The sequence below is a fragment of the Lytechinus variegatus genome, chromosome 9 (assembly GCF_018143015.1).
Source record: "Lytechinus variegatus isolate NC3 chromosome 9, Lvar_3.0, whole genome shotgun sequence".
In the NCBI taxonomy this organism is placed as follows: Eukaryota; Metazoa; Echinodermata; class Echinoidea; order Temnopleuroida; family Toxopneustidae; genus Lytechinus; species Lytechinus variegatus.
This window is the reverse complement of record NC_054748.1, coordinates 37,970,892-37,989,435: the sequence shown is the minus strand read 5'-3', so window position 1 is coordinate 37,989,435 and position 18,544 is coordinate 37,970,892. Positions and strand designations below refer to the sequence as shown.

The 18,544-nt window shown below is 35.8% G+C and overlaps 1 protein-coding gene across 1 annotated transcript; it reads left to right on the top strand.

Moving 5' to 3' along the window:
• Window positions 1-2,840: 2,840 nt before the first annotated feature.
• LOC121420956 (histamine N-methyltransferase B-like) lies at window positions 2,841-12,985 on the top strand. Its single transcript, XM_041615514.1, has 3 exons — window positions 2,841-3,045; window positions 11,066-11,392; window positions 12,527-12,985. Exons 1-3 carry the CDS (start codon window positions 2,841-2,843, stop codon window positions 12,874-12,876), a joined length of 882 nt encoding a protein of 293 aa, XP_041471448.1. The 3' UTR covers window positions 12,877-12,985.
• Window positions 12,986-18,544: the final 5,559 nt, after the last annotated feature.

Below are 18,544 nucleotides of genomic sequence, written 5' to 3'. Positions count from 1 at the left end.
GACGCGTACTCCATGCAGGTTATGATAACAGTACAGCAATTTACTATGTTATAAGATGGCGCCCTAACACTCTGTTGTTGCGGTCCATTTAGCTATTTTTATGTCAATAATCCAGCGGTGTCGACACTGGGTAACGAGTTGAGAGTGAGTGTCCAATATATAATTCAGAGGTCAAGATGAGTGAGATCAAGGAGTAACTCCTTGGTGAGATCAATGGAAATGCATGCAAATTGAAACGAATTTCTTGAGAGAAACACAAAACGAATGAGTCTCACTCTCAATGAGTGTAGTTGGCAGCCCTCACAATGATACTTTATTAGAGCGGAGTTTGCAGTGACTGTTCTATAAACGAGTTTTTCTATGTGTGCAAAATAACCCCCTACACAAGTTTCTCGCGGGCTTACACATTTTGGCCCCTAAACAAGTTGTCGCCAGAATATGACCCTGGGGAAAAGCTGGGGGGACATATCATACCCTTAACGAGTGCACGCGCGGCCCGCGTTCAAAACTGAAAACACCCCTTTTTAAAACCCTTTTTTTTTGGGGGGGGGGGGGTCACGCGTGTGTACAGCAATATATTTGACTGCTCCCCTTCCTCCCTACATGCCCTAGGCCTATTTAAACTACTTGCGTTTTTATGACCTGAAAAGGGACAATTTAAGGATTGTTGCCTGAATCGGATTCGTATATCGAAAACTAAATAAGGAGAGGGCAAAGCGCGAGCTGAATTTCTTTTATGAATTGTACAGACCACAAAAAGAACATGTTAATAACTGTTTCGAAATTAAGTAACATCATAAAGAGATAATAGGCCTTCGGATATCAAAGAATAAAATCATTGATGCGAGTGTGAAGCACGAACTTAATTTTTTGGATTATTGAAACCTGAAACAAAATGTAAGCACTTATTTTGGCATTCATTTAATGATGCGTATCTTTCCAAAGAATATAAATAATGAAAGCTCGCATTTTGGGTTTGGCGCCCCTCAGTAAAAAAAATCAATATGGCCTTTTACAACTCTAAATTCAAATGTCAAGGTCAATTGGCGCCTCTAAGTCTTAGGTCACTTTGGCGCCTCCTTTTTTTTTGGTTCACATCAATTAAAGTGTTCTGGTCAATTTGATCCCCCCCCCCCGAAGCTCAACTTCAATTCGACACCAAGAATTGAATATTTTAGACCAATATAGCGCAGTCCTGAGTTTAAGTTCGAATGAGCGCCCCCTAACTTAAGTTCTATTTGGCGCCCTCTGCATGGCTTAAATTTGAGGCCAAATTTGCGCCCAATGTTCTGGGCCTCATAACCACGGAACCGTTCTCGTAATAGAAAGGTTAGCGATTAATCGCTAATTTGATAGAGTGATTCTGATTGGTTTCTAATTAGTCTACCGAGTAAAATGCGCATGTAACTATGATCGTGATAGGCCATTTCATTCAGCGATTAACCTTAATTGTGTAATGGGCCCCAGGTAAAAATAAGCGTCGATCCCTTTAAATCATAATGGCGCCCCATGAGTTTAAAATTAATTGGGATATTCTAACTTTAGGCCTAAGACCATGTTGCCACCGCCCTAGTCTGCAGGCATAGACCCTGATTGAAATTTTTATCAACAAGCATGTCTCCAAGCAAAGACTAGCACATACAAAACTTGTTGCTTTTAGTCTGCAGGCACAGACCCTGATTGAAATTTTTATCAACAAGCATGTCTCCACTCAAAGACTAGCACATACAAAACTTGCTGAGCGAGAGGGCCTTCAGTTCACAAGGCAAGAGTAGGCTGCAGTGCACATTCAGAACCTTTATACCTTGGTCACATTTGCTCTACGGCTGCCGTACGGCGAGTCGAAAACAGCCGTTTCATTAATTTTAATTCAGACCACCTATATGTAGAATGTACAAAAAATGTTAAAACGGCTGTTTTCGACTCGCCGTACGGCCGCCGTAGAGCAAATGTGACTAAAGTATTACTCGAGTAAAGGGCTTGACCAGCAGACTACCGCATCCCCCCCCCCCTTCTCCGAGTTAAAGATAAAAAAAAATAGAATCCCCTAATCAAGGGCCAATTTGCGCACAGTCATTTTGAGGTGATTTTTGCGCGCCTCAAGTTTATTAGAACTTATGTTTAAGATGTTTATATGCTAAACATCAATTCGGTGCCCCTAGTTATGCATCATTTTGACCCCCCCCCCCATTTAGATCAATTTGGTGTCCCCTTAGGTTAAGATCAATTAGGTGCCCCTTTCCATCTAAGAACACCTTTAGAGTTCGGGGCCTGTTGCAGAAAGAGTTGCGTTTTACGCAAGTAAAAATAACCCCCAAATAATCAAGCGCAAGTCACGAATACGGGTGCCTCATTCGCTGAAAATCAAGTTACGCAAATTTTTTGAGTTTGATACTTTAACGGGCACCAGGACAGATAAGGTCAATTATGACGCGGAATGGGTTGCACAAGCGATTGCTGATTATCTCAAAATAATGTAGGGCATTGGCGGATCCATAGGGGGGGGCACAGCCGGCCCGTGCCCCCCCCCCCTTTGAAAAAATTGTAAAAATGTAAAATGCTTTAAAAAAAAAGGTGTGCCCCTTCCCCCTTTTAAAAGTGAAGACCTCTTTTTTTTTGCTTGTCAAATTTTCATTCAACTCGAACCCCCCCCATAATGTCGATGATCGGCTCCACGAGTTCATTGCACCTTTGGTCGACGTGGTTTAATGGGCCGTGATGAACGTGAACTTACATGTACATGGTGAAAACGAATCATTAACATTCTATTTTGTCGGTTGTCCAATTGTCGGTTGTCGAAGTCTAGCGCGTGCTATTTTGTATATGACTCCATCTTGAAAATGTCTGCAACAGATATAATTCCTCTGACAGGCAATCATGAACGATACGAAGATACTTACTACAATGCATTCTATAAGATCGCCCAGAAGGAGTTTCTTGTTGAAAAAGTGAGTCAATATTTTGACACCAAAGTGATGAAGATTCTGACTGATGCCTTTGACCGTGATGAAGAGTTCAGTATCTTGAGTGTAGGAGTAGGAGAAGGTATGCAGGATGTTGTTTGTTTTTAATTCTTTCCAAGAATCTTTACTGTTTCAAAGAAAACTGTTTTATAAAAAAATAATACTTTGATACCTAACAGGTTCCATGATATTTAGTTGCTCCGATGGAAATCTAACCAACACACCTCAACAACCCTTAATCCTTGTCTTTTCATTATTCTGAACCAAAAACTCTATTACAAATTCAGGGGCGGATCCAGCTTATTTCGCCAATAAAACTGTTCCACCCTCCCCATATTTTCCCAAGTCGGCCGATCAAAGTTGATTTTTGTATGTTTCCTTGAGGGTAGTCCTAACACTCACAAACTCACTTCTTAATTTTATTCTTTTAAAGCAACATAAATGTGAAATATCACCTAATCAGCCTTTTTTCTCCAAAATACTCTTCCCCAAATTATTTCTAAAGATTCTCACTCTCTATTGAAATAAATCAGTAAATATTTTTTCTGAGTGTGAACTTTTTTTTGATGCGCACTGTATAATATTTTATATTATATAAAATATAACTGTATAATATTACTGCCATATTTTTAGCATGTCACAATATTTTTGTACTTAATTTGATTATCAGTCTTGAAATAATCTACAATAATTATTACTTTACTTATATAAACGCAAGTCAGCAAGTAATTTTAGTATATCTTTGTGTCAGTCGTGTATCGATTCATAAATATTACTGTTACAATTATTTATTACAAGATGCAAGGAAGGTGATTGCCTTTATGCACATTCTCATTAATGTGTGCAAGTATTTTTTATATGAATGTTTATTTCATGATGGAAAGTAATACAGATTTGCAACTAAATGAAACTATTGAAGTTTCTCCTTGCCAATATTATTTACCCCATGAATTCGAAAATAAGATTACTTTCAAAGATGAACACTTTAGTATTCTTCATGTCAATGCAAGAAGTTTGTGTAAGAATTTTGATGCTTTTCAAGAATTGCTCTCTTCTGTTAAATATGAATATAGTCTTATATGTGTAACTGAAACATGGTTAAATGACAAATCTCCAGAATTATTTAATATCAGTGGTTATTCACTTCTTCATGTTGATAGAAATAATACGAAAGGCGGTGGTGTTGCTATATATATTAAGGAAACATATCAATTTAAAATTAGGAAAGACTTAAATTTTCAGAATAATAGTGCTGAATCATTATTTATTGAGGTTGACAACTGTAATCAAAAAAACTCAGTGATAGGTGTTGTTTATCGACCACCTCATTTAAATATTGAATCTTTTTTCTTTGATCTAGATATTGTTCTTCATAAACTTGCAAATGAACATAAAGACATATACTTATCTGGTGATTTCAATATTGATATTCTGGATGTAAACAAACAGAGTCAAACGTTTGTCAACTTATTAAATTCGTATGCATTATACCTTTTATAGATAAACCTACCCGTATATCTGTTGCAAGTTCCTCTTTAATCGATAATATTTTTTCCAACACTGACAAGCAACATGTATCGTCTGGTATATTATATTCAGATATTTCTGACCATCTTCCTATTTTCATGATCACTACACTTGGACAAAACAAAAAGCCTATTGCAAAATCTAAATACATTCGAAGGATGTCTCCTGAAAATATTCAAACTTTTGTAACCGAACTTCAATCCGAACATTGGGAAGATGTTTTATCTTGTAACGTTGCTGATACAGCATATAAATTATTCATTGAAAAATTGCATTATCACTTAGACCGTAACATTCCAAAAATTAGACTGAAAAAGTCATCAAAAACCCCCAGAAAACCATGGATTACTTTTGGGATTGTAAAATCAATTCGAAAAAGAAATAAACTTTATAAGATTAGTTTAAAGAATTCTTCTCCTGAAAATATTACTAAATATAAAAGATATAGAAATGTTTTAACATGTATTATTAAAAATGCAAAGAAATTATATTATTCGCAAAAATTTGAAAATACCAAAGGCGATATGTCAGCTACTTGGAAAAATATTAACGAGTTATTGGGAAAAACAAAGGATGTTAATGTAAATCATAAATATTTACATGGCGATGTTGTATATGAAACATTGGATGATATTGTTAACGGTTTTAATGATTATTTTATCAATGTTGGGCAAGAACAAGCATCAAAAATACCTAATACTACTACTAATTTTGCAGATTACTTACGGAATTCATGTCAACATACATTATTTTTTAATCCAACAAATTCTGAGGAAATATTAAAAATTGTTAATAATCTTAAAACCAGACGTTCCTATGGATATGATGAGATAAGTAACAATCTCCTTAAAAATATTATATTAACAATCATAATTCCTTTTACTCATATATGTAATATTTCAATGTCATCTGGAGTTTTTCCTTGTGACATGAAAGTTGCAAAAGTCACTCCTATATATAAAAAGGACGACCGCACACTTATTGCGAATTATCGCCCCATTTCTGTTCTCTCATCATTTTCAAAAATATTAGAACGCCTTGTTTACAACAGATTAGTCTCATTTTTGTCATTACATAATTTATTTAATCCATCCCAATATGGTTTTCGTAAACTTCATTCTGCTGATTTAGCTCTTGTTGATCTTTATGATAAAATATCTTCTCTTTTGGCAAAAAAGGAGCATGTAATTTGTGTTTTCATGGACTTAAGCAAAGCCTTCGACACCCTGGATCATAATATCTTACTTTATAAATTAAAATATTTCGGAGTCAGAGGTACTACCCTTAATTGGTTTAAAAGTTATATTTCTAATAGGCAACAATTTACGTGTATAAATTCAGTTAGTTCTCGTTTGCAGTATATAAATTGTGGTGTACCACAAGGTTCAATCTTAGGCCCCCTTTTATTTCTTCTTTATATTAATGATATTGTTTATTCTTCACCTCTATTGCAATATATCCTCTATGCTGATGACACTACAGTTATTTCTTCGAGCTCTGATAAAAAAAGGCTTTTTGAAATTTTGAATAATGAATTGCCCAAAATATCCACATGGTTCCAAAGTAATAAATTATCGTTAAACTTGCAAAAAACATATTATGTTAATTTCAAGAGCTCTAAAGCATTATCTGATCAATATACAGAAGAAATAAAAATAAGTAATATTTCTATAGCACAAAGAAACAATGTGAGGTTTTTAGGTGTCATTATAGATGAGTTCTTAACGTGGGATGATCATATATCTAAAATACTCACATCTATGTCACAATGCATAGGGATAATGTTTAAAGTAAAATACTATTTGCCTATTCAAGCATTACTCTCAATTTATAATTCTATTTTACTGCCACATGTAACTTACTGTAATATTGTTTGGGGCTCATTCAAATCAAAAAATCATCATATCTTCTTATTGCAAAAGAAAGCTGTTCGTTTATGTGCTGGTGTTGGTTATTATGAAAATACTGATCCCCTCTTTAATCGTTTTAAAACTTTGAAAATGGATGACATACATATATTTCAAATTGCTTTGTTTATGTATCGATTTTACTGTCGTCAATTACCAACCACATTTAATCATATGTTCGTTTTAAATTCTTTCATTCATAATTATCCTACGAGAACTTCAACAAATGTTCATTTATTAAACCCAATAACCGCTTTAGCTCATAGGTCAATAAGACATACTGGTCCTGATACCTGGAATAATATACCCATAACAATACGTTACGCTTCTACATTGAATAAATTTAAGTTCGATTTCAAACATTTTATTATTAACAGCTATTCGATCTAAGTCATTGTTGTTGTTTTTTTTTGTTTTTTTGTTTGTTTAATACTTACAAAAAATAAATAAATTACTATCTTTCGATACACGGCTGACATATCATCATTATAATTATGTAATATTATTTATTTTTATATCTTTGTGGCATGCTTGATGTTTCTCATTTTGGCCCTGCTGCGTATATGGAGAATGTAAATGTTATTTTATTTTTATTAAAAAAAAGACGCATTTAGGGCCGTATAGTCATTTCTTGAGGGGTGTCCTTTTCAAGCCTCTGTGCTTATGACTGTCCCCTCCCATGTAATGATTGTTCTGATATTTAAATATTGTTAATTCGTTTTATGTTGTATGTTCAATTGTTGCATGGAAATAAAATAATCAATCAATCAATCAATAATACTGTTTTTGCCATGAAAACATATCATGTTTTTTTTAATCATCCATGACCATGCATTTATCTTCCACACTTTCAGCGATTATCATACTATTTACGTTCCAATGATTCAAATGATCATTTACCAAGTTCACATTATATTACATTATTTACATTATTTACGAATTCGAGAGATCAGCGTCCAACAAGCCAAGCTTTTCAGCTGGTCTCTCTTTTCATTTCACCCATTCTTTTTTAACATACACACGATAAAATGATGATATAAGTATCGTATTTTAATCGTATAATTTACATTACCAAATTTTTGCAAATGTAAGGGTCATTATTTCGGTTCATTTTTGTTTGTAATTGTATTTATGTATTTTTGATTTTTATGTGGATAATGGAAAGAAAAGAAATGAAATAAATCAATAAAATCTATTAAAAAAAGAAAAAAATAGAGGACATTTGAACCGTATACTGATCCTCTAAAAAAAGGGTCATCCGCACTCTCACGTCTGCAGATTTCCGCGCTCACACGCCCACTCTATATGCATCTAAATACTTTACGCTTTCATGACATTGTTAAATACCAAACGGCTTTATTCATGTACAAATATCACAAACAATTTCTACCTCATATTTTTGACAACATGTTTTCTTCAACAGACTTCTTTCATTCTTACTACACGAGACATCACAATCATCTCCTCACCCCGTTAACATGGTTAATGAAATCAATCATGCTCACCATGCTCACAGTGTATGGTTCAAAGCTGTGGAATAATAAGACTCCTCTCTCTTGTCTTCACGTGACCCCCTTTTGCCCTCAGCTTACTGCTCCAAAGCTGCGTTCTTCTCTCTCTCTTGCACAGGCTACCTTTCAGGTGCATGTGCCTCACCAGTGGCGTGTTTATAATTTTCCACGGGGGGGGGGGGGGGTGAAGTTCGTCCGCCCTAAATTTTGACAAGCAAAAAAAGTCTTCTACCACAAAAAAATAAAGGATTCGTACCAGAAAAATAACATGACAAGCAAAACAAAAATGTTTAAAAGTGGGGGGCACACGTCTGTTTTCAATGCATTTTTACATTACAAATTATTAATTTTGCTTCTCAAAGGGGGGGGGGGGGGGCAGCCCCCCTTAGGTACGCTAGTGGCTCCAAAGCTGCTTTCTTCTCTCTCTTGTAGGCTACCTTGCCTGCGGGCCTTTTTAGGTGTGCCGCCGGGTGTGTCTTACAAGCCTTTCAATATTTTTAGAAAATAATTTTGTAATTTTATTTTCCACTGTAATGATACGTTTACATGTATTTCGTTTTGTCTCAATGCACCATGGAACATGTATACATTCTGTGATGAGCGGCTCTACATTATGTTACCTTTGAACAGTATTATGTTGTTTTTTATAAAGGGATGGTCCGGGCTGAAAATATTTATCTCTCAATAAATAGAGTAAAATTCACAAAGCGAAATGCTGAAAAATTCATCAAAATCGGATAACAAAATAAAGAAGTTATTGAATTTAAAATTTATCAATATTTTGTGAAAATAGTGATATGCACATCGTCATGAATATACTCATTGGGTGGGCTGATGATGTCACATCCCCACTTTCCTTTATCTAATGTTATTACATGAAATCATAATTGGTTCATATCTTCATACATGTGTACATGTTCTGTCTCCATTATGATGAAATAAGTTGCGGCATTAAAATCCAGTTATTTTAGTTTTTGGCAGAAAATTTTTGAATAAACTTAAATTCATATAATGAAATACAAAAGAACAAATGGGATATCACATCATCAACCTACCTAATGAATATTCATAAAGACATGCTTACAGCCGCGTAACGAGGATTTTCCAGAAGGGGTAGGGAATTTTTTGGAGGATATTTCGTCCGCGAAAAAAATTGACAAGCAAAAAAATAAAATAAAAAAGGTCTTCAACCACAAATAAAGGATTTCGTACCAGAAAAAAAAGACAAGCAAAAAAAAGTTAAAAAGAGGGGGCACACGTCTGTTTTCATAGCATTTTTACATTACAAATGATTAATTTTGCTCCTTAAAGGGGGGAGGGGCACGTCCCCTGGATCAGTTGTGACTCGTCAGGGGTCTGCCCCCCCCCCTTAGGTAATCTAGTGCATGGTTAGAACTGTTTCACCAGAATTATGCAAATCTTTAAAATTCAATAATTACGTGTTTTGTTATCCGGGAACCGTTTCATGAAAGTTGTCAGCACTGGAAAGTTGTCTTTCTCCAACTGTTAGCATAGTAACAGTCAGAGTCTCTCAGCCAATCAAAACCAAGGGTTTCACTAAAATAGTCAGCACTGACAATTTAGTCAGTGCTGACAACTTTCATGAAGCACCCACCCGATTTGAACCATCCCTTAAATAGTCTCCTTAATCGGCTTTGACAAAGATTAATTGAATTGAATAAAATTTGATATAATATGACATAATATATAAATATTGCGAACGCGAAGCACTAACTCAAACTTTTGAAAATTTCATGTATTTTGTCCTGAAAATTGAACTTTTTGGGCAGTTTGTGATGCATATGTTACTAGATAATTACTGCGAGCTCGAAGAACGCCAGGAAATTTTTAATATACGCTCCGGCCTGATCCAAATGTGACCTGTTACACAGGGGCCGCGGAAACGGGGGGGGGGGGATTTTCCCAAGACCGTGTACAAAAACGTGAATGTGATCATATGATTGTGATTTTTTTTCATGGTCAGCCCCCCCCCCACTTTGAAAACCGTTCCGCGGCCCCTGTTAGCGAATTTTTGCAGTTAGCAATGAACATGATGAAGACGATAAATATTACCAAAATTAAATAATGCGAGCGCGAAGCACGAGCTAAAAATGTTGACATTCCGACCTAAAAATATCTTCAGCACTTTTTGCAATCATGAACGGGATAGGTATATAATTAAGCAATTGACGCGAGCGCGAAGGTGAGCGGAAAATTACGATTTCAGACATAAAAACGGAACACTCTATTCATGTTTTGCAAATCATGAAAGGGATGGCATTGCGTATCTTCTTCCAGTAATAATGCGAGCGCGAATTTTAGGCAGTATTTTACCCAATGCGCTAAGCATACTTTCCAGTAAGGTTAAAAAAATAAGCAGCAATTACTTAAGAATGGGAAAATTTTCATCACACTGGATAAATGAAAATACACACAAGAAATGCCCAAGGTAGGTTGGACACATAATTACCCTCATGGAGCAACTGGATAAATGAAAATGCCCAAAAGAAATGCCCAATGTTGGTTGGACACATAATTACCCCCATGAATATTTTTAACTGGATAAATGAAAATGCCCAAAAGAAATGCCCAATGCCGGGGGGGGGGGCACTCAGTATGGCATAGTGGGTATATGTGCCGCGGAGGGGACCCCCATTTTTACACTCAAATTTCCGTTCCAAGGCTTAGCATTTTTGCCTTGTTGAGAAAAAGAACAAAGAAAGCCGCTCCAAGGCATAGCATTTTCTTCTTATCGAGAAAAAAGAAGAGAGAAATCCGCTCCAAAGCTTCGCATATTTTTCGTTACGCAGCTCCGATCGCGTTGAATGAGCTGCAATTTTGGTGAAAAGCGGCCGCAGAGCTCCCCGGCGGAGGCCGCGCTAGCTGCAACATGCACGCATGACCGTTCCGTAGGGATGCATACGCGCTCACACGCTACCCCCGTTTTCACAAACATTTGTCGTTCCGAAGCCCGTTCCGAGGACCCTCCTTTTTACAATAAGCCCGCTCCAAGGCCCCCGTTTTTTGTCTCGCCCGCGGCACACCCCCACTAATTTTTTGGTCGAGTGCCCCCCCCCCCGGGGCCCAATGTTGGTTGGACACATAATTACCCTCATGAATATTTTTAAGAGTGTATTCATATTTGTTTGTAACACAGGTCCTCATGAGTTTCACATACTGAAGAGTCTTCAAACATGCTATGCATCCATAAGCAGTGTTTCAGTGGATCCTAACGAGAGTATGGTACAAACCTTCAAAGATAGAGTGGCTTCATTGAATGTCGATAACAAACCTCACATTACCTTTCAATCTTTCAATGGTTCCTTGACTGAGTTCGCGACCACGAGCACCTTGGCAAGAACCAAGTACCATCTTATCACCTCCATACACTCACTGTATTATACCGCTGGCCTTCAGACGACCTTCTCACAGTTGACATCCATGATGAAAGACGATGGATTCATCATTGTAGTTTGTAAGAAAGGTAATACGCAACAGCTTCATGAACTTGGTGCTTCCAGGGGGGGGGGGGGGTGCCGGTGCACATCAGCACCCAACGGATTTTTTTAGTATTAGACCCTTTATGAAAAAGGCCCCTGTTCTGGGACCGTATCATATGAGTATGTATCCTGCTTAATGCTGGGAAGTGATGCAAAATTGGAGAAAAAAAATCAGACACAATGAAGTCGCACAATAATTATTTATCATTATTAGCCAATTCAGTTAAAAAAAATACATCAAATAACAGATACAATGAAAATATTCACGGAAAAGGGAATTGGTCTTCCACGGGCTGTTTTTAATAAATTAGCGAGTTTTCGATTTTCACGTCGACTGGTGGACTGCGACGAAAGTACGTCATCAGTCTGCTCTGTGTTGATGGTATACAAACTCAGTCGAGCACATGATTGGAAGACACTGAGCATGTGCAAGCCATTCCTGACACGCCAGCTTCATGATGACGACCGAGGATTTCGCTCAGATCACGCTCGTTCGAAATGTAGTAAACGAGCAATCAAATCCTTGCCCATTGATTGAAGCCACGTGGTGATTTACTCCAGCGGCTCTGTATACCGTAAACACAAAGTAGACTATTATGACGCACTTTCGTCGCAGTCCACTAGTCGACGTGCATATCAAAAACTCGCTATTAACAATAGCCTGTGGAAGACCAATTCCTTTTTACCATGAATATTTTCATTGTATCTGTTATTTGATGTACTTTTTTGTTGAACTGAAATGGCTAATAATGATATATAATTATTGTGCGACTTCATTGTGTCTGATTTTTTTCTGTCCAATTTTGCATCACTTCCCAGCGTTAAGCAGGATAGATACTCTTTATGATAAGGTCCCAGAACAGGTGCCCTTTTCATAAAGAGTTGCAACTGTTGTAAATTTGCCATTATGGCAAATGCCACGGTAACCTTGACTTTCATTGGCTGCTGAGCCCTGTTGCCATGGTAGTTGCCATAATGGCAAAGTTATAACTGTTGTAACTCTTTATGAAACGGGACCCTGATCCTTTTACGCCTCTTTTATTATTACATATTGATCATGTTAATGGTTCTTTATTAATATTCGTTTTATTTGGCGTGTGTGTGTGGCATACCTTTAGGTGACCTCATCTCCAAATCATTCAGCAAATTTGCATGGTTAACAGAAGCTATTCAATCATTCGAATCGCTAACTTCAACGGATGTTAAAGAGTTCGCTGAGAGTCAAGGCTTCAATGTCATCGCATCAGATGTTATTATGAAATGGGACATCACTGAAGTGTTCGACGACCAGTCTGACTTTGGTAACAAACTCTTGGATTTCTTCACACAGACAGCTTACTTTCGGCAGACAGCGCCCTCTGAGATGGTGGATGAATTGATGAATTTCTGGCGCTCAATTTCAAACGAGGATGAAAATGGGCGAATGCTATCGCCATCTCATGATCAAATACTTGTCATCTCAAAATAACTAGGTCCATTGGCCCGTATACATTCGTAACTCCGAAGCTTCGTTATTCCGAAGGTTCGGATATTCCGAAGGTTCGTTAATCCGAAAGCGAAATAAGGTTCGTTGTTCCGAAGGTTCGACAATCCGAAAACGAAATGAGGTTCGTTGTTCCGAAGGTTCGTTTATCCGAAAAAAAATGAGGTTCGTTGTTCATTTCGTTTTCGGACTAACGAACCTTCGGAAGTACGACTCTCTTTTCCTTTCCGGATTAACGAACCTTCGGAATTACGCCACAAATGTTCGGATTAACGAACCCTTTTTCGTTTTCGGATTAACGAATATCGAGGTCTGGGCAATTTACGTGTTTCGGAACCATCGGAATTACGAAGTGTAACCATTGGCCTTTAAGGTGAAACATGTATTTGGTAGTAAAAAATAGTGTAAAAAATTACCAAATATTGGGTAGAAAGGGAACTCTAAAAAGAGAGGGAGTTCATCTTAATGATCGGGCATTAATCAAAGCAGAAAATATAAAGAATTGTAAATCGATGAAGGAATGAAGAAATAGGTAAAAGGATATGGGCGTTGTGAAATGTTCAAATTTGTATTTTGTGTCGTTACAGACGGGCAGCTCTTTCATAATGTTATGTGATATCAATTTCAATAAATACATTTTTAAAAACAAAATCTGATAGTGAATGCTGTGGATCATCTGACCCGTCATTTCATACCCCTGTCTATACGAAAAAAGTTCACAATTTATACCATGACATACAGAAAGGTTGCTCACGCATGACGCATGTCGTCACAAATTTTGTTTTAAAAAAATCATTAGGCCTACTCTTATTGTTTGAAGGATGTTCATCAAACCTTTACCAATATTTTCTCATTTTTTCTGTTATTTAAAAAAAAACGAATTGTGCTTATAATAGCTCCCATGTATTTAACCCAACTTTTTATATCCCATTCTTTATGAATAATATTACCATCGGTCTTTCTCATACTTATCTCTTTGTCTGTCACATTTTAAATGTATCAATTAATGTCTTTGTTATTATGCGTAGATGTTAAACGTGAAAAAGTGAGGGTAATTGTCATAGTATATTAAACTATTTCTTTGAGTTAATGTATTCTAAACTATTATCAAAACATGATAAAGTAGGGGTTAGTGTTAGCTATGTTATTATTACCAGTATATCGATACGAAAATCCCATTCTTTATGAATAATATAATCATCGGTCTTTGGTATACTTATCTCCTTGACTGTCACATCTTAAATGCATTAAATGTATTATCTTTTAAATGTATTTTAAATGTATCACCAGTATATCTACACGAGAATGTTACTTTATAAATAAGTAAATAGATAGGGATACTCTTCAACTTTTGAATGCATACGATTGAGGCAGTCTGATGTCTTTAAGTGTTATAACAATATTATCATGATTATTATATATATGTGCTTTATAAAACTTCATACACAAATCAATATTTTGATGTTGCGTTGACATATTTGCAGAAAGGATTGACAGGAAGATCATAATGTTCCACAAATCAGTGATTGAAAGCGTAATGATTGTTCATGTATTGTGTATGAATTTACATAGTTTCTTGTCTTTAGTATGTATTTGCACGACACGTAAACTAGAAGAATTTCGTATTATGGACAATAGATAAATACTTATACCATAACAATACTTACAAAATTCAAGATTAAATGAACAGTTGGATTAATTTGTGTTGATGTAGAAATTAAAGACCAAGAACCTTGTAAAAATATGTGAATCTAGCCTCTCAATGTTATCGATATCGCTCTGATTTAAATTCATTCATTCATTCATTCATTCATTGGTATTGGTATTTATTTTTTTATATCACAATGTTAAAAACAATACAAGGTAAATGTATGTACATAATAAAATCAAAAGTATAGTGAGATGGCTGGATAAACCCACTCAGCTTTGTTAATATAACAAAACTGTTCTTCCCTGGGGTCCAGGGAATTCACTATATATATATATATATATATATATATATATATATATATATTATATATATATATATATATGTGTGTGTGTGTGTTGGTGTGTGTGTGTAATATGTTTACTGTGCTCTTCCATATATAGTTCTTTAATGGTGAAGACAACTCTCTTATTTATCATTCCCAGACAGACAGTTGTGAATAATTTGAGTGCCAAATAAAGCTGATTAATAAACCTGCACTGGTTAGGCCACAGCACACCTTTCGACTGGTTGACGATCCGATTTTGGAACAAATCGCACTTTGATCATACTCTGAAAATGTGAATGAAAAGTATCTTTTATATTTTAGGTCCAAATCAATTTGAAAGAATACTAATATAACAATTTTGGATGACTGCAAACTTTTACTTTGGAGTAAAGGCCATTTTTTCAAACCGTCGCCAATCGTACAATTGCTATATGACGTCATTAAGACTACATGTAGATATTGAATTCGCTTTCATTCTAACAAGGATGATATCATATTATGTAGGTATTCGTATGATGATTCAAAACATTACACAGTCAGATATTTCATGCCTCAATAACAGTAAGCATCCAATTCTACTACGTTGTGTTCCAAAATCGGGTCGTAGACTTATTGGAAGGTGTGCGGCGGGCTTCAGAGTACACGGGCCTATAATCAGTGGCGTAACTACGGGGGGGCATGGGGGGGGCACGTGCCCCCCCCAATCGGCTGGCCAAAAAAAAAAAAAAAAAAAACGGGAGAAAAGGGAGAAAAAGAGGGAGAAGAAAGAAACGTGGGAAAGAAGAATTTATTGTACATTATAATGTTATATTATATTATATGTTGTGTTATATTACATAAGAATTATTTTTTTTCATAACTTTATGAAACATAATGTGCTCAGGGCCTATTTGTTCATTATTCCTGGTACTAGCATTGTCTGTTTAACGAGATATACATGTACAATCATGTTGTACCAAAACGTCCTGTTTTCAAGTCAATATGCACCAAATATATATCATCGCACTTCGAATTATTATTGTTTTATGTAGTGACATATGCTTCTTTTCATGACTACTTAAAGTGATAGCCCCATTTTAAGGTCTGCATATAAAAAAAATCGTGTTCGTGCTTACGTTCGAATTAGTGGATTGATGAGATAATGTCTGCTCTTCATGAATTCCTGAAATCGGTCCTTAAAATGTCTCTTTTTCTAATGTAAATATCAAAAATTTTCAGCTCGCGCTTCGCGCTCGCATCATTTGTTTAGTGAAATACGTATGGTCATAGTCGATTCCTACAAACAAGCCTTATAATGCCCCTCTTCAGATCTGAGTTTCCTATATTTTCAGCTCTCACTTTGCGCTACTGAGATGCGTATGATAATCATGATTACTATGACTATAAAAAGCTCTTCATGTGTTTGAATGTGATTCTAACAAAATCAGCAATCGCTTGGCACTCGCATTGGATGACTATGGTGATATATGTATACTCTTAATGGATTCAAAAAAAGAAATAGTCCTTAAAATGTCCCTGTTTGGGGTCAATGTATACAAAATTTTCAGCTCGCGCTTCGTGCTCGCATCATTTTGTACGTGAAATACGTATGGTCTCCGTAAATTCCTACAAACAAGCCTTAAAATGCTTCTCTTCAGGTCTGAATTTCCTAAATTTTTAGCTCGCGCTTCGCGCTCGCAATATTTGATTAGTGAGATGCGTATTTTAATCATGATTACAATGACTACAAAAGGTGTTTCATGTTTTCTAACAAAATCAGCAAGCGCTTGGCACTCAAATTAGATGAGTATGGTGAGATATGTATTCTCTTATTTGATTTCTAAAAATAGTCCTTAAACTGTCTCTGTTCGGGGTCAATAAATACAACAATTTCAGCTCGCGCTTCGCGCTCGCATTGTTTGTTTAGCGAGACAGATACGTATTTTTTTTTATTTTTATTAAATAGCTTATTTTGACCCTTTTTAGGTATGAATTTCAAAAATTTTCAGCTCGCGCTTCGCGCTCGCATCATTTGATCAGTGAGATACATTACATATCCGTTTAATGGCACAGTCCTTAAAATGTCTCTATATAAGGTCAATAGGCCTATACCTGGTAATTGAGCGCGCTTTGCGCGCTCACTGAGCGACTCAAAATTTTTGCCTGTGCCCCCCCCCAATGCCGTGACCCACGGTACGCCACTGCTATAATTACAACTGGCAGGCAAAAGATATTCATTTGAGCCAACCCATTCTCAATTTTTGAATTTGATGTTGCTGATTGAAAAAAAGAATGAATATGATTGACAATCTAACACTGATTCTAGGAGGGTACCTACTGAACTTCCCTTTTCCAAATCGGAAAGATATATACATTTTTTTACTGGCGGAAGAATTAGGGCCATTTTACTCTTTCAAGTGATGAGGGGAGGTTCTTATTTTTATTTGGCAACCAGTCAATTTGACTATTTTCGCCATCATACATATGAATTTGATCCTATCATAGTCTTCATAAATGCTTATTTATTTTTAAAATGAGCCTGTCGAGGTACCCCTCTCTGGTCAGATATGGAATGTCCCCGGGAATGTCTGACATATATCCTGTCCACTGGTAGTAAACATTCAACCCTTGAATTTCCTCCTTATTTCAATGATTTCTTTAAAACACGAGTCTATCTTGTCTATGGGAAATGAATTACCTAGAGATACGCATTACGATATAAGCCGGCGCACACTAACTGATCTGACTACGACGCGATGTTCGAACATAATTTCCACTTTGTATTAAATTTGAAATCTCCAATAAGCACTATCAGTATATTTGTAGGTCGATATGATAGAAGTTTTGTATTCATATTTTATTACAAGATTATTTTCTATTTTTTTAATTCTCATAAAATTTACAAGTTTTCTATTTTTAAAAAAATATCACTTTTCGGCTTCACATGAAACTGTCTCCACCGATCATTCAGTATTAAATTATCATCAAGTTCCTTTTTAATTCTTAAATAATGGAGGTCGTTTGAAAAAAATTGTTTATAGTTGGGACTCCAAGGAGGAGAAAATCTTTTTTAAAAAATCTTATTTGGTGATAACTTTTAATATAGACCTAATATTAAAAAATCATATCATATTTCACCCCTTTCTCTCTTCATGTTCCTTCTTTCTCTCATTTTCTTCTTGGTCATGATTTTTTTATCTATTTTTTTTTGGGGGGGTGGTCCAAGCCTTCTCATTTATACTCCAGTGGTATATAGTGTTGTATTGTGTATAATTATGTTCTCGTCAAAAATAATGAATGGATAATGTTTCGTTCAAATGACAAAATACTCATTCCTATATATGATATAAAACTATTAAGTATAAAAGTATAATGAAGTTGAGAGCAGGTCAAACACCCCCCCCCCTTAAAAAAAAGAAAGAAAAATGAAGGAAAGAGAGGAAGATGAATAAACGGAATTCAGGGGCAGAAATCTCTCCCAAAGGTAAGGGGAAAAGTGGCTGGAAAATTTGACAAGAAAAAAAAAAAAAGGGTTATCACCCAAAAGTTAAGGTCATTTCGAGGAAAATAAATTTGACAAGCAAAAAAAAAAGGTTGTCATCTCAAAAGTAAGGTCATCTCGTCCTAAAATACACGTTTTATTACGATTTTAAATGCATTATGAAAAATACGAGACATTTGACTTCCTCCTGCTCGTA